General features: G+C 39.3%; 1 protein-coding gene and 1 long non-coding RNA gene across 4 annotated transcripts in view; one reads left to right on the top strand and one right to left on the bottom strand.

Annotated features, from left to right (window-relative positions):
* Positions 1-1,029, bottom strand: part of LOC144586378 (uncharacterized) — a 33,105-nt gene extending 32,076 nt beyond the window's left edge. For both annotated transcript variants that reach the window (XR_013541170.1, XR_013541171.1), the window contains exon 1: positions 933-1,029. This is a non-coding gene — a long non-coding RNA (uncharacterized LOC144586378). The remainder of the gene's footprint in view (positions 1-932) is intronic.
* A 5,392-nt stretch (positions 1,030-6,421) lies between these two features.
* The window catches only part of AP3B1 (adaptor related protein complex 3 subunit beta 1), a 196,901-nt gene continuing 186,314 nt past the window's right edge, over positions 6,422-17,008 (top strand). For both annotated transcript variants that reach the window (XM_072992677.2, XM_020804063.3), the window contains exon 1: positions 6,422-6,693. In XM_072992677.2, the coding sequence (XP_072848778.1) occupies positions 6,560-6,693 (134 nt within the window). In that variant the 5' untranslated portion in view covers positions 6,422-6,559. The remainder of the gene's footprint in view (positions 6,694-17,008) is intronic.

Genomic DNA, 17,008 nt, shown 5'->3' with positions numbered 1-17,008 from the left:
ATCACTGTACCTGGCAGAATTGCTGAGTTCTACACTTTTATTTTTGGCAAGTTATAGACCCAACAGTATTACTAGTTGAGGTTCGATTTTTATCCATTGCAATGGGAGTGAGGACATATGGTTGGTGCTGGTGGAGGGTCCCTCAGGGAAGAGGACTGTATTAATAAATTTTGATATCAGATCCCTACTGTTTTGTAAAAATATGATTGTTTATTTATTTTCTACCGTGTTGACGGTAATAACCTTTGTATTTTGAAATGACAAGTAGAGTGCTGTAGGGTTTTTATATTGGACCTAGGGCAGTCCAGCTTCTTTATAGATGACCTGGATTAATGAGTAGAGGGGATGCTCACCAAATTTATGTATGACACAAAAATGGGAGGGATAATGAATCCAGACACTGCCTGGATTCAAGATGGCCTTAAGAGGTTAGAAAACTGAGCCAAAACAATGCATTTCAACTGAGAATTAAAGGCAACTGGCCTAGTAGGGCTTTGTTTGAAAAGATCTGGTTTCTTAAGCAACTACAAATTAGACATGAGTAACTGATGAAGTAACGCAGCAAAAATATGTCTATTGTCTAAAGGATTATAATTACAGCACTATAATTACACACACACACACACACACAGAGCCATTTTCTCCGCCCTTTGCAATTTCTCAAGCTGAGAGAAATCTCTCTCTGTGTGTGTGTTCCAGCTCCCACAAGCATGGGGGATAACTCTGCATATGATCCTGGACCTGGAAACGTACTCTACACATGTCCCAGAGTTGGGGGGGTCAGGGCAGAAGGGGGGGATAAAAGTGCCTCCTGTTCCCTGGCTTTAGGAGGAAGGAGGGACCGGACTGGCCCCTATTTCCCTGGCTTTGAACCACCACCACCCCAAACCCCAGAACAACCTCCCCTCCGGCAGGCAAGCAAGTGCACTCACTTCACTCCTGTCCGTTTCCATCCATCCAGCTCTCTCGCACCTTCCTGCCTTATTCAGCTCCAGGAAGAAGCAGCCATCCAGAAGCCGGAGATGGATTGCCCAGGGCTGTCAGCCCTAAACAATCGAGCCACCTTCTCTCCGATCTCAGATAGAACCCAGGATTTACAAGTACCTCAACCAAGGAAGTAACAGGGAGCGGTTGGGCTGAAGGGGGTGGGATGGGGGATGGGGAGGCGTGAGGTGGAGATACAAAAGCCGGCCATTTTGAAGTTTTTCAGTTTTGCCTGCTGGACGGAGGACATGACCCTGAAAAGTAGGTAACCTTAGCCATGAGGCCTACCAGGCCAGTCTTCCTCTAGGTCCATACAAACACAGACACTAGTTTATATTATAATATTTATTAATTATTCCTCATCATCAATAATCATAGCAGAACTACTGCTTTGCTTGCTTGGTACTGGAAGCCCAACCCCTTACCACTCCAACCGTTAGTGTACTGCAAATGACACTGCCAAAAACCCCACCACAACAGACACCTTTAAAATATACATGAACCAAATACCAATTTGTAAAAACTAATTAACAAAGGAAAGCATGCACTCACATATTGGGAAGAAAATAGCAAAAAATTTAAAAGCACACATACATCTTCCTTTCCCCCAAACCAATAAAAGCAAATAAGCAAATACATAATAAGCAAAAAGGGAAAGAATCTAAAACAGTGATGTAGGCAGGCAAGAGATGAAGATGATTACAAGTCCAGAATACTGTAATCCTGCAAGGAACAACAAAGCAGAGGGTACTCCTCACTACGTAGATTCCAGGCCATTTTATAGATTCAAAATGCCTGCCACACCTACATATTCTAATTGGTTGGTGAGAGTGGCCCTTGTGACACTATTGGATGAAACATTTCTCAGGCAAGGTGACACAGAAAGGACACTGAAAAACTATGTAAAAGAAGGAATATATAGGAAATAGGAAACATTTTTATAGCTCTCTTTTGTAAACATTAATCCTTTTTATTAGAGCAGTTATCTTTCAGCAATTGCCCAAAGAACACAAATTACCGTACATGAAAGAGAGCTTTTTTCCTCTTTGGTGTCTTTTGTTTAAACATTGATGGCCTATGGTTCCAGCAACGTCGCAGGAGTTGGCAGAACGACACGAGCTGCCTTCGGGACTCCAGCTCCGGATTTTGCCTCGAGGTTAACTCCTGAAGCCTTTTCCATTGGTGGATATAGCCACAAGGCAGTGGAGGTTTGAAATCGGAGTTTTCCTTCTCCTGCCAGACACATTAAAACCCCTTTAACACATTAACATGTGTATCCAAAGCGAGTTAGTTTCCCATAGTAAGATTAATTGGTCTATTTGCTTCTACTTGGTGGGGAAAAGCTAAATAGTGTTCAATGTGACACAACATGCAGGCCCAGAAGACACCAGGAGAAGTAGGAGTAATACATAACCAACTGGGTTGGCTCACTAAAAGGTGTCTGGCACATTCAGTGGTGAACTAAGAATGCAGTTGTGCATCCAAATATTCTAGCTGGACAGCATATCTAAATGCTGTTGAAAGCTAGATTGTACTAATTTAAGCTGCCTTGGATACTTTGGGGGATCTGCTGCTTGGGTAACAGCCTATCCTCCATATTACCTTACCCGGGCTTCATGCTCTGGAGAGGACACTCCTCGATTCAGAGCATGTTACCATAGTCTCTCGAGACTGAAGGATGCCTATGAATGAATGATGGCCTATCCCTACTGATGACACTAGTTTAAGCCTTGCATTGTGCAGACATTGGCATACAGCACTGCTATCATGGTTGCAAGGAAAGTTGAACAAAATGGATAGTTACAAAAATGTTGAGCTTAAAACCTGTTGAGGAAAGGCTGAGGAAGGTGGATATGTTTATAATGAAGAAAGGAAAATTTATTTATTTATTTATTTATTTATTTATTCATTCATTCATTCATTCATTCATTCATTCATTCATTCATTCATTCATTCATTTATTTATTTATTTATTTATTTATTTATATGCCGCCCACACTACCCAAAGGTCTCTGGGCAGCATATAAACATAACCTTTGTTAAATACCTTACTAGCTATCCTATGGATCAGAGGTCGTCAACCCCCGGTAACGTCGGTGCCAGTCGGATGTCATTTTGGAGGGCATTCCAAAGACCAGGGGCAACTGCCAAAAAGGCCCTCCGCCTACGAGCCATCCCTCTCACCTCACTGAGGGATGGCTCTTTCAGGAGGACCTTCTGGCTAGATCTCAGTGGCCAGGTCGTCTTCAAAGGCAGCCCCACATAAAGCGTATTGTAGTAGTCTAAACAGGTTGTTACCAGTGTATGTGTGACTGTCATGAGGCTCTGCTCGTCCAGGTAGGGCCAGCTGGAACAGTTTCCGCAGCTGCAGGAAGGCACCCTTGGCCAACAAGTCCACCTCTCCCAATGGTTTCATGTAGATGTTGAACAGCATGGGGGACAATATTGAGCCCTGAGCAACCCCATGGCATAACCACCATGGGGCCAAGCCATTGTCCCCCAGCACCACTTTCTGGACATGGTCAGCCAGAAAGGAGTGGAACCACCATAAAGCAGTGCCCCGAACTCCTAACCCAGATAATCTATGCAGGACACCATGGTTGATGGTGTCGAACACCGCTGAGAGGTCCAGGAGTATCAACAGGGTTATACTCCCCCTGTCTCTCTCCTGGCAACAGTCATTGTACAGGGCGACCAAATACCATCTCCATGCCGAAACCTGGCCTGAAACCTGATTGAAATGGATTTAGACAATCTGTTTCATCTAGCAGCGCCTGGAGTTGCCCGGTTACCACCATCTCCAACACCTTGCCCACATAAGGGAGATTCATCACCGACTGATAGTTAGCCACTGACCCTGGGTCCAGATTAATGCTTTTAAAGGAGTGGTTGAATAACCACCTCTGTTAAGGCGGTTGGGTTGGATTCCAACCAATGGGTTGCACTCCCCCTAAGGGACAGGATCTGCAGCCAGGTGGACTCGGCGGCCAGAAACTCCTTCCTTCAGCTGCGGAAATTATACCAGGTACAGCCCTACCTGGACAAGCAGAGTCTCATGATACTTACGCATGCACTGGTAACATCCTGTATAGAGTACCGCAATGCGTTGTACGTGGGGCTGCCTCCGAAGACAGTCCGGCAACTGCAACTAGTTCAGAATCAAGCTGCGTGGCTGCTGAGTGGTGGGGCCGCTAGGGAACACATCGGTGATTTTGTTCAAATTACATTAGCTACTAGTTGCTGCCTGGGCCCAATTCAAAGTGCTTGTTTTGACATATAAGGCCCTAAACGGCTTGGGCCCTGGATACCTGAAGGATTGCCTCCTTCCATATGAACCTACCAGACAATTAAGGTCTAGCCAGGGGGCCCTTTTGAAAGAGCCATCCCTCAAGGAGGTAAGAGGGATGGCTTGTAGACAAAGGGCCTTTTTGAGAGACTATGGAATGCCATTCCCAAGGGAGATTTGTCTGGCGCTTACGTTAATGACGTTTCGGTGCCAAGTCAAAACCTTCATGTTCTAGAAGGCTTTTAATTGAAATATCAGCTGAGGGTCCTGATGGCAATTTTTAGAGCATTGTATTTTAAACTGTATTTAACTGTTTTTATCTTTTTATTGAATTCAAATTGTTGCAAGCTACCAGAGACCTTTGGGTAGTGTGCATAGCATAAAAGTTAAATAAATAAACAAACAAATAAATAAAAAATAGGAAATGGATACTAAGGGGCTTAGGTCTCTGGCTGCAGAGCCAGAGTTTGGGAGTTTGATTCCCCACTGGGCTTCCTTGACAGCGACTGGGCTCCATGATCCATAGGGTCCCTTCTAGTTCTACAGTTCTAAAATGATGTTGAAATATGATTTTATGTAAACATCAGGAAGAGCTTCCTGCTTGTAATAGCTGTTACACAGTGGAATGAACTTCCTCAGAAGGTGATGGACATTCCTTAGTTGGAGATGATTAAGCAGATGTTAGATTTGACAGGAAAATTCTAGCTGCGAGTTTCCTCTAGTGGCTGGGCCTTGGTGACCCTTGTTGTTGTTGTTGTTTAGTCATTTACGTAGTTGTGTCTGACTCTTTGTGACCCCATGGACCAGAGCACGCCAGGCCCTCCTGTCTTCCACTGCCTCCCGGAGTTGAGTTAAATTCATGTTGGTCGCTTCGATGACTGTCCAACCATCTCATCCTCTGTTGTCCCCTTCTCTTCCTCCCTTCACACTTTCCCAAAATCAGCATCTTTTCCAGGGAGTCTTCTCTTCTCATGAGATGGCCAAAGTATTGGAGCCTCAGCTTCAGGATCTGTCCTTCCAGTCAGCACTCAGGCTTGATTGTAGTACCTTCCAATTCGATTCTGTAACAATTCTGTGATTTATCAACATGGTTGTGCTAATGGATTGTGCTCAATGGTGCCAAAGCAGAAAGATCAAAAGGCGCAAGGCATGGAAAACTCAATTCAGTTTTTCGGTTTCAGGAGTTAGTGTCTGTTTTTCAGAAAAAGAAAGGATTTTTTAAAAAAAGAAAAGAAGAAAGACCATAGAAAATGGATAGCATGCCAGACTTTAATTAGGGATGTTTTTATCCCCTAACTTTATGTAAACTTTAAAAAAATATCTCTTAAACAAGATTGTAAGGTTATGCATCCATATATGTAATTAAATTACAGGTGTTAATGTTGACTTTGTATTGTATGAACAAATTATTTTTTTAAAAAAATCCTGTGCTTTCACACAAAAAAGGAATAAATAACAAAATCTGTCAAAATCTAAAGAAACAAAACAAGACAAAAAGCATGTAAAATTTTAAAGACTATGTTTTAATGTGAGTTTTCGTGGACACATCTACTTAGTCACACACATGGACACAGAATATAAAGTTGATATGCATGCGCAGACTAACACGGCTATCTCTTCCAAAACAAAATCTGTATTTCCTAATCTGCCTCGCCCTCAAAAGGGCTCTTCAGAGAACAAAACCAGTCCTCAAGAACAACCGGGTTTGAGTTGAGGATTTGCACGTCTGGTCAAAAGAAAAGTAACAGAATTTTGCAGGCTGGGTCGGAACGCTGGTTCATAAAACCAACAAACTGGTTAATCGTATGGGATAAGTTCACAAAGCCAGAGAGCACTTTCGTCTACGTGGCTCCAAGAAGGTGCGCGTCAGCACCCCGTTCCCTCCTCGAAATGTCATTCTCTGCTCCCGCGGCTACGATGCCTTTCGGTCAGTTATGAGAAGAAGAGTTCCTCGTGATGGTGGGCGAACCCTTTTTTGCTCACGGCAACGGGTTAAAAAGCGGTGTGTGGGGGGGTTACGGAAGCCTTGCGTTGCCTCAGCAACGGTGCCACGGGGAGGCGGCCGGAGCCAAGTTCGTGGAGCCGCTCTCTCCCACCCCTCGCGCGGCGATCACGTGAGCCTCCTCCTCGCGCCGTTTGCCGTCAGCTTCCGGGACCAGCCGGATTGTGAGAGGAACCGCGGGAGGGCGGGCTCGTCAGGGAGCCAGAGGAGGGAAGGAAGGAAGGTCCCAGGTAGGGCGGCGGCGGCGGCAGCAGGAGCGACCGTAGCGGTGGTAACGGTGCAGCAACATGTCGACCAACAACGTCGGTTACAACGAGCAGGGTGGGGAGACTCAGCCCGAGGTGGGCCAGGAAGTGGCGCCCACCACCACCACCCCCTCTGCTCCGGTGGCCTTCGGACTCTTCAGTAGCGACGTGAAGAAGTAAGTAAAGAGCGGCCGAAGGGGGAATGAGGAGGCCGCCCTGAAAGGCTGGAGGCAGTGCTTCGTTGTTGTTGTTTTTTTCCCTCCTGAGGAACTTTCCAGTCCTTGTGAGAGACCGAGTAGACCTACCGGTAACTCAATAACTACTTCGCCTTCTCTCTTAACCCCCGTCCTGTTAGCAACTTTCGGCTCCTGAGGCGCCTTTCCTGATACGCGACGCAAATCTATCCAATGGCAGAATGGAGAATACCTTCATTAGAACCAATTAAAATGTCACAAAGTACTGCGTGGCTCTACGACGTTGTGTGGCGTTTCGTTTCGTTTTAGTCCAGTCGTTGTTCCTAATAGACCGTCATCGTGAGTTTGAGAAACCCAGTCCTCAAGATTCTTACTTAGCTTGTAATCTCACGGAAGAACTTGGGGTCTGGATTTCTGATATTAATGTGGGAGAAATATTTTATATGGGTATTGGTTGCTGGTGATCGTTCGTCCTTACCACCCACTATGAAAGCCGGCTGCCGATTTCGAAAAAGACCATGTGAAAAAGTTTTATTTGTAGGTTGTATATGCTAGATCGTGCTAAAACGTAATGGCATTAAGTGCCTATTGAAAAGAGTCTTAAGAAATCTACCCGAGAGTCTTCCTTTCAATTACCTACTTCAGGCAGCAATCATAAACACCCCTTGCTAGGAACTACATTCTGTTGAAGTCCATAGGATTTCTGTTTGTGTCAACATTCATGTCAATGGTATTTTCAGTCAGAAAGATTTAACATGAAGAAGTGCTGGCACTAAAGTTGTTATGGCAGTAATGGTGGAATCAAGTGATTTAAAAAAAAAACATTTTTGAGTTGGCCAGTCAGGAACCTGGACACATATCGATTTGTGTTTTGGGGGTTAGGGAGCAATTATTCCTTATGACTGATACAGCAAATTGGATTTGGGACACAGTATGCCCTTTCTTCCTGTTTTCATAGTTTATCTGAGTAGGGGATTTGATTAAAATAAGAGTTAGTCCCTTCCAGCAGGGTCTTGAATAGGGTTTTGTGCCTCATTCAGAGAACTTTAGGCATTGTTTTTAATACTAAGATTTTTGCTTGCCTGAGCATTTCATGTACTGTATGCATTTTTCAATGGGCTTGCAAGGAAATAATCACTTAATTTATCAAATAGTAGTTTTAGAAAGAAGTGCCAAACACTTAATTATACAGATTATTGTCAAATAAATAATTTACGTAGTACTTGTACGTGCTTGTGTGGATGGCCTCCTGAATCATTAAAAAATGGCTTCACAAAGGTTTAGTTGAGTCTTCTTCCATGATAGTGCAACTCATTTGTAATAAAACCAGTAGAGAATATATAGCAAGATGCCTTATATTTTCAAATTGAATTTCAAAAGAATTGAATTTCATAAACATTCTTGTTACAGTATATCATTAGAAGTAATTTAGGGGAAATACTTTCTGGTTTAATGAGCCATGCTATTCAGCCCGTTAAGTTTCCCTTATACACATGCACAGCCAATTTGGGGAGGGGTCCCAGATGGTTGATACTTCAGTTTTGCAGAATTGAGGAAACTGCATCTGAGGTCGAGAATTTAAGACAATTTTGTGTTATACTGTGAACTACTGAAAATAGGAATTATTGTAAACATATTAATTTTGAAATTCTAATGACTAAATCTCAGGTTCTTTGATGATAGACAGGATTTAAAAATATGCTAATTATTTTTAAAGTATGTTAGAAGATGGCTTCAGCAGTCTGATGAAGTTCTAGAGGTTTATTAGATGCAGATTTCATGTTAACAAAATGTAAGTGCTAACCTAGATATACAAAAGATAAAATAGAAGATTTCTACTCAGCGCAAACAATTTTTGATAAACTTTTACTGGATTCAAAAGAACAAATTGTTAAGAAAATGTATAATTATATGCTGGAAATTAAAATGCAAGATGAAACGGTTAAGGAATGTATGATTAAGTGGGCACAAAACATAGGGCATAATATTGATATTGATCAGTGGCTGAAAATATGGCAAAATAACATAAAGCTTACAAGATCGGTTAATTTTGAAGAGAATATATATAATATATATAGGTGGCACATGACCCCAGAAAAATTGTCAAAGATGTATACAGATGTATCAAATAAGTGTTGGAAATGTGAAACACAAGTGGGAAGTTATTATATGTGGTGGTCATGTGGAGTAGCGAAAAAATACTGGAAAAGAGTACATGCTATGTTACAACAAATATTGCTCTGTAAGGTGCCATTAACCCCAGAATTGTTTTTACTGAGTATGATACCCGATAATATAGATAAGTCAAAGGAATACATAGTTATATATATTGTTACGACAGCTAGAATTATATATGGTAGAAATTGGAAAAGTCCGATGGTACCGAAACAAGAAGATCTCATTGAAAACATACGGGAAATAGCCGAAATGGATATCTTATCAGAAGTCATGAAAGATCATCCCCTGCAAAAGGCAACAGAAAGATGGGATCTATTTAACAAGTGGACTGAATCAACAGGCAGCGTCTGAATAACATATATTGAAATGAGAACTCTATCTACAAGGCAGAAAAGAGTAAACAGAATAACTTAAAATCTTTATATGGCAATAGGTATAGATTTGATATCAGTATGTTATTGTCTCCCCTCTTCCTCATTAATTCCAGTTCCCTTTTGTCACCCCTTATGTTAAAAAATATTTTTTTGAAAAAAAAAACAAAAACAAAATGTAAGTGCTACTACTTTCAGATAAAGGAATTGTTAAGTATGCAGTATTGTCCTCCAGTATTATACCATCTTGTACTACTTTATGGATTGCAGGTTGTTACATTCCAAAGAACTCTTAACATAAATTAAGGATTTATATACTATTGCTAAGTGATGAAATTACTTAGTTGCAAACTTGCTCCTAGTAGTTACTCTGTAATGGAGCTTCCATATAATACAGATTAGTGTCATGGCAGAACTGTATCCTAGATCAGTGGTTCTTAACCTTTGTTACTCGGATGTTTTTGAACTGCAACTCCCAGAAACCCCAGCCAGCACAGTTGGTGGTGAAGGCTTCTGGGAGTTGCAGTCCAAAACTCCTGAGTAACCCAAGGTTAAGAACCAGTGTCCTAGATAGTGTACATTATTTAGTTTTCTGTAATTTCAGTAACATACAAGTACTACGCAATTTTTTGATATGAGTGCCTCTGTACGTATCTGTTAATCATATCAGAACATTGGGTAAATGTAGAATCATTGCTGTGGGATTTCATACAAAATTAGACAACACTTAAGCATGCTTGGGCAATACCAAAATCCTGTTCTAATTGAGGTAGTTTTGGTTGCCCATTCCTACTGATAGTTAATTCTTTCAATGTTTAATTTTGTAGGGTATTTTATGAAATGATGTTTCTGAATAAAGCTAAATTCAGGGTTAAGATGAGAAGGATTCCCATCTGTCACATATGGTGTGCACATGACTTGCTGGATGTTGGAAGTCTTCAATGCTTTTATCCAAATACCCTACTTCTGTTGGTTTTCTGTTAAAGAAACACTTGTCATATTTAGTTCTGTTCTTTCTTACTTTCTTTTAGCTGGTTCTGTGACTGCAACTCACTCCCGCCCCCCTCCCTTGTTATGAGAAAAGTACCTGAGTAATTTATGCAGGTCTGAAAGTACACTATGTTGGTGTTACGGGTGGGGTAGTGGTTTTCTAGAAAGCCTGGATGAAGCCACAGGTTCTGTATATTAAATGTTTTCCAGTACATCCTTGAAGGCTACAAGCATGTAGTGTCAAAAACAGAAGGAAGGATGCTTCATGTAATACAGTAGATGGTGGATGTGAGGTTCAGTTTTTACATGAATGTGTCTTCATTGCATTTGGGACAGTTTTGTATTAAATGCAGTAGATTTCATGCCTGGTTTCTATACCTGAATTGGAACGATTACTGACAGAATACCCAGGTGTACTACTACCTGCTTAAAATTTTCTGTATTCTCATCTTTTTTTTATTAATAGAATTTAGTCCATCAAAATTCAGAATCATGTTTGAACCAATTCTTAATTTTTTGAATTGGTAGAACAGTAGATTGATTTAAAACATTACTAGAGTGGTACGGTTTATGCTGAAAATAATTTGTATTATTTAGTCAAATCTGGATTTCACTTCTCGCAAGAACTGGTTGTACTGAATGTGACACGTTTTTGACAGCGCTGGTGGTCCATGGGATTTATTGTTTTGAGGTGGTTACCCCCATGGGTTACCCCCATTCAAGATTCAGACAGCAGTCACATGGAACTGAATCCATAAGCAAGCACTCCAATTTCATATCTGAACTGGCCCAATTGGTAGCTGGTTCTAAAACTGTGGTATGTAACTGACACTCTGTATTAACAGTTGCATGTCTTGCTTCCTTGATTTTAAGTAAAGAGCATTTTAAATTGGATTCCATTGGAAAAGTGAAGTGCCTCCTCTCTGACTTTACTGGATAAAGGAATGGACTAGGACTGTGGAGACATGAGCTTGAATCCCTGCTTGGCAATGGAAGCTCACTCTTTAAATATTTCACTTACCTGGGAACCTTTAGTGGGGTCACTAGAAATTGGTTCTGAGTTAAGAGCATGTACTAGTTAACTGCTAATAAGACATATTCACATGGGGAATTAGATAAACTAGTTTCAGAAGCACATTCTGTGCTTATATAATAAAAGTGAGTGTGTGTGCATGCAGTCTATGGAAATAATTGCATGCCCTGCTTCCTTGAGTTTTAAGTAAGAAGCATTTTAAATTGGATTCCATTGGAAAAGTGAAGTGCCTCCATAGCAGTCTTCTGTATTACAATAATTTTGACCAGAGTTGAAGAACATCATCAAACTATTCAGTATGCATTGCTTCTAACAAATCTTTTCATTGCCAGAATCAATCCAACCATATCAAAAACACAGAGGTGAATAACAGGGCTTGTTCATCTGTGGGTAGAATGATGTGATGAGAAAGTAATGGTTCAGATGTCTTGATGGAATGGAAAATTGGTTTAATGAGTGTGTAGTATTGATAGGCGTTCCCTAATAAAAACGTAATCTGGTCACTTATCTAAACCCAGGACCACAGCCTTTATAAAATACACTGATATCATTACAACTGACCCAAACTGATCTTTCGTCTAAAGGTTGTTTATCTGGAATATTTATAGGAAGAAATCTATATATTATTGATGTTTCTTGGGGGCAGAATCTATTGTTTGATTTCATAGGTATTAGTAGAATGTTACTAGTGTAGGATTGTAATTTTTTAAAACTAAAACAAAGATAGTCTCTTCCTTATAAACTGCTGCTGAAACGAGCAGATGGCTATGTTGATTTCAAATAAACATGCTTTCCAAGCTCAGACACATTTTACATGTCTGCGTTCCATAAAACTTTTATGCGCATTACCTTTCGAAAATGTATATTATCAGTCAGCAGTAAAACTGTGAATGAACTCTGTAATCACATGTCAACATTTTTGAAAGCAGATCATATGGAAAAGATAAGTACTTGTGGTTAGGCAGAGTATATGAGCATTTGAACATATGGCAGAATTTAAAAATGTAATGTTCAACTTTATGAATTTGCATCTTTTGAATAGGTTAATGCAAAAAAGTATTTGTAATTTAGTGGAACCTTTTTACTTAGCAGTGCATATTTGTTTTGGTAGGAAATGTAATTGAGTAACAGAGTACAGTACCATTGTTGGGTTTTGCAAATGGCTCTTTTTCTGAGAACTGCTAGATTTTACTACAATACAGCTTCTTGGATTTTCTGTGAAGGACACTACTCTGAGTTCATATAAAAACGTACCTTGGCTGCTATGCAGATTTTAGAATTGTTCAATTAATTTAGTGTTCACGGAACACCTCCTGCTTAAGTCATGGAATAGTGCAGAGATGAATAGGTGAGCTTCTAGCAGAGTAGTCAGACCCTGATATTTAAATTTGATGCATACACTGGATCATTGGCATGTTAGGGCCATCTGTTAGAGTGGCACTGTGCCTTCCTACTGGAGTGGCATGCCAATTTGATTTGGTGTATGAGCCAGAAAAGATGAATGGTTTGGATGGAGTATCCTATAAAATAAGTCCTTAATGAATTTTGAGCTAATACATCCACATGGTGTAATTTCAGATTCACACAATGGCACAATGTCAACAGATAGCACCAAATCAGTGGCAAATGCTTGCCTGTAATATTTTGATTTGTAGGGGGAAAACCCAGATATGTGGTTCAGATAAGGAAAATCAAGTGTAGGATAGGGGAATCTATGACCCTCCAAATGTTATTGACTACCATCTGTGTATTCTCAAGGCTTTCCCACACTCTACACCAGAAAACAGACAGAATTCTATATCCTGTCCTCTGAAGATGCCAGCCACAGAGACTGGTGAAATGTTAAGAAGAAAAACCTCCAGAACAGGGCCAAACAGCCTGAAAAACCCACAATAACTCCTATCTCTTTCAATTACTAGCTACTTTTGTGTGATTTTTAGATTGCTATGCATTTGATTGGATTTTTATTATGACTTGTGTTTTCCATTTTTCAGAGGCATTTTAAACAAAATATTTTTATACTTATTGATCTTTGCTTTAATGTTGTCTGTTAATGATGTAAGATGCCTCCTTACTCATTGTTTCTAGTTTTAAATATTTTTAATGATGTTAACCACTGTTGTATACTCATTGTGTTCAACTTTAAACATTGTCTTTCATTGTTGTAAGCTACCTTGGGTCCTTTTCAAGGAGAAAGGTGAGGTGTAAGTAAGTAAATAAGTAAGTAAGTAAGTAAGTAAGTAAGTAAGTAAGTAAGTTAAAGTAAGTAAGTAAGTAAGTAAAAGTAAGTAAGTAAATTTCTGTCACCATATAATTAATGGTAATTGAGGACAGGAATTGCAATGAAAATGTGAATCAGAGCTTCCCCACACCTGGTCTATTGCACTGATTTATTGGAATTGCTTCTCTCTATTGAGATCCATATTTTAATGGTGTGTACCTGCATGAATTTAGTATAGAAATGATCAGAGTATCATATTTTGAAAAATTTGAGAAACATGCATGTAGATTGTGCTTATACCTACATAAGGAAGAATCACATATCAACATGCTAGGAAATGATGTTGTTTTCAAAACCTGGTGCATTTTGACATGTTAGTATTCAGTACCATCAAGTGTACAAGTGACAACACATGAATGTATTTCTATAGGCATGAAAAGTCTTTGTGCATTCAGTTAATTAAACACTGCCTTAAAAGCCTGTGTATACTTGCATTAAAAGAGTCAGTCTGCAGAGGTTTCTCCTGAGATTCTCCGAATCAACTCATTGGCATCTAACACTAGAAAATGGACTGCTGTGAATTTGACTGTGAGATAAGAAGGGCTGGATTTTTTTAAAGCGTTGTGTTTCTAATCTTAAAGGAGTAGAAGAAAATCCAACTCTTCATTTAGATGCAAGCCATTTCAGACCTCTTTATTACCATCAGAGCATTCATTTGTAGTTCCCAGCACCTCTTCCCCCAAATTTAGGCCCAATCTCACATGCACCTTCTTGTGTATCAAAACCATGCTTAAAATCGCTGTAATTCAGGCATCCCTCTCCACCACACCCATTTCATACAGTTTTTTCTTGACTGCAAGTACAAGCAAACTGAACTCTTCATTTTTCCAGTATACTCTTCTCTACTATACTTACTACATTCTTTTGCTACTAATTTGACAGAAACCAGAATTTGATTGTTACCTTGATATTTTATCAAGGATAACAGACTCCTAGGCCTGATAATGGTGCAGTAGGTTCTGGGGGAGGAATTACACTGAGTACAACAAAGCCTCCTGTTGGACAGTATTGGGCTAATTTGTTACATTCGGTCATTTCTGGAGACAGTGTGTTTACATCTTCCTGTGTTGATGGATAGAACCAGAAACTAACATTGGCAAATTCTGTTTTCCTAAAGATAATGAGGAACTATTTTGAATAATAGCTTTAAAAATAGTTGCTGGAAATTCTAGTAGTATTACAGAATGAAGAACCAGAACCTGTACCGTAACTGTTTTTATCAAAAATACTTTTGGCAAACTTTGGAACTGTTTCTTCTTTTTCAGTAACAGATTATCACAGTAGATGTATTATTAAGTTGGCTATCTTTAACACTTTGTTCTGTGCAAGTGTTGTTGGTAACTTATTATTACCTGTCAACATGTTAATTAGCTGAATGATTGCCAGTAATAGAGTATAACAACTTTTCATCCTAATGATGAAGAATGTCTCTGATAGTAGTCCCTAACCTGCACTGTGCCATTAACTGTAAAGAATATGTTGGCTGTCCCTTCCCACACAACTAGCTGATCTCTGAGGGAAAAGCCTTCCATATAGGAAATAGTAAAATTTGCTGATTTTGCTTCTAGGATGCTCTTTTTATTCATATTTGGGGATTGCAATTTAGACATACTGCATTTGGCAGAGGTAGATTATAATCCGTTAAAATAAAACTGCTTTTAAGAAGGGAATAAAAAGTTGTTTTCTGGGGTGTCTTATATGATTATGTTAAGGCTTCAGCTAAATGTTAGATTTTATCTGGTTTTATTTTTAAAACATTTTAAGCCTCTGTGAGTGCTATTTTTAGTGGAAAGGCGGGGTATAGGTGTAATAAATAATAATAATGAAAGCTCACACTGAAATACAACTGTTAGTTTTTAAAGAGTTACAACCTGTTTCTGTTTTTTTTAATGTATGATGAAACAGACTAACCAAATACCTCTTTGAAAATAAGTATGAAATTATTGGGTACAACTTCATCGGATGTTCGGATATCAGTGGGGAGAGTCATGTTGAGGATTTATACTGGTATAAATTAATTGCTAGGTATGAGGGATAACATCTGGAGGACGACTAAATTTTTTACCCTGCTCATTGAATGTGGATTTTCCAAATTTCCCCCACAGAGCTCTACATACTCCAGTTGTATTTAGCATGTTTGTTTGACATACTATTAAATATAATTGTTTAGAAGTTTTAACAGTATTTGAACTAAAACATTTGGTATGGTACTCAGAGTGGCAGACTCTAAAATGCACCACAGTCTTAACTGGAGAACCACTGTGATATAGCAGGTAGGTCACAGGGTTGTAGTGAAAAGCTTGCCAAGTTCAAAAAAGAAATGGGGCACTAATTTGTATGTTAAAAGGGAAATTAAAAATTGGCATGTTTCAGTTTTGATCCAACTTGAACAGATAGAAGGCAAATTTATAACTTTGTATAGGCTGGGATTATGTCGGTGGGTGTGTGGGTTGTGTTATATGCTTAGTTATATGTAGTCTCACACACATTTGGAACTAATCTTTTGGAAAACATAAATTTCATAACAGCTACAATACAACTAATTTTGGTTCTGACTTAAGCTTTGCTTAAGAAGATAATGTGACCTTTCAAACTCAGGTGCTGTTGAAACAACCAAACTTGCTTAATACTGTATTTCCAGTCATTGTTACTAATAGATTTTATGCAACAATTATCTTTTTAAAAAATGGAGGCTGTGATGTCCTCACAGGGGGTCTGCCAATGTTTGAAGGAATGTTATGATATTTTGCGGTTAAAACAGAAGGAAAGAAAGAAAGAAAGACAGATAGAAAGACAGAAAGAAATATTAATTTCTCTTGCTTGTTGGTGTAAAACTTGGCTTTTCTACCTACTGCCTCCATTAAAAACAAACAAAAGTAAAAACTGGTTATGAAAATAATTTTTAATAGCTTTATTGATTAATTGATTGATTGATTGATTGAATGAATGAATGAATGAATGAATGAATGAATGACCAGGAAGATAGGAATATATTATTTAGATAAAATCACATATTTATCAGAGACATTGGTCATGACATGACACCATCTGGCTCTTTTTTATGACATTGAAATTAAAAAGTTGTTATGAGTTAGCAGCATTGAAGGCTATAATCACAGAATGAGTTTAAGAGACACATATAACCATCAGTATGCCACCTCAGCTCTCCTAGAAAGTAAGTTAAACAAAACATCTAACAAGGACAGGGACACTTGAAGAACCTACTGTATGTGAGCAGAAGACTGCAGCAAGCTATTGCGGCACTGCAGTATTTGGCCACTTTGCTAGTAATATAAGAAACCTTATCAGAGAGCAGCAAAAGAATATAAAAGAATATAGCAATTAACTTTAATATTTCTGCAAACTGAGAACATGCAAGTGAATTATGCTAAAAGACAGCATGTGACATTTCTTGTTACTGTGCAGATAGAAGCTGCAGGAAGA

This window comes from Pogona vitticeps, chromosome 2 (assembly GCF_051106095.1).
Source record: "Pogona vitticeps strain Pit_001003342236 chromosome 2, PviZW2.1, whole genome shotgun sequence".
Classification (NCBI taxonomy): Eukaryota; Metazoa; Chordata; class Lepidosauria; order Squamata; family Agamidae; genus Pogona; species Pogona vitticeps.
The sequence above is the reverse complement of the archived record's forward strand: the minus strand, read 5'-3'. Positions and strand labels throughout refer to the sequence as shown.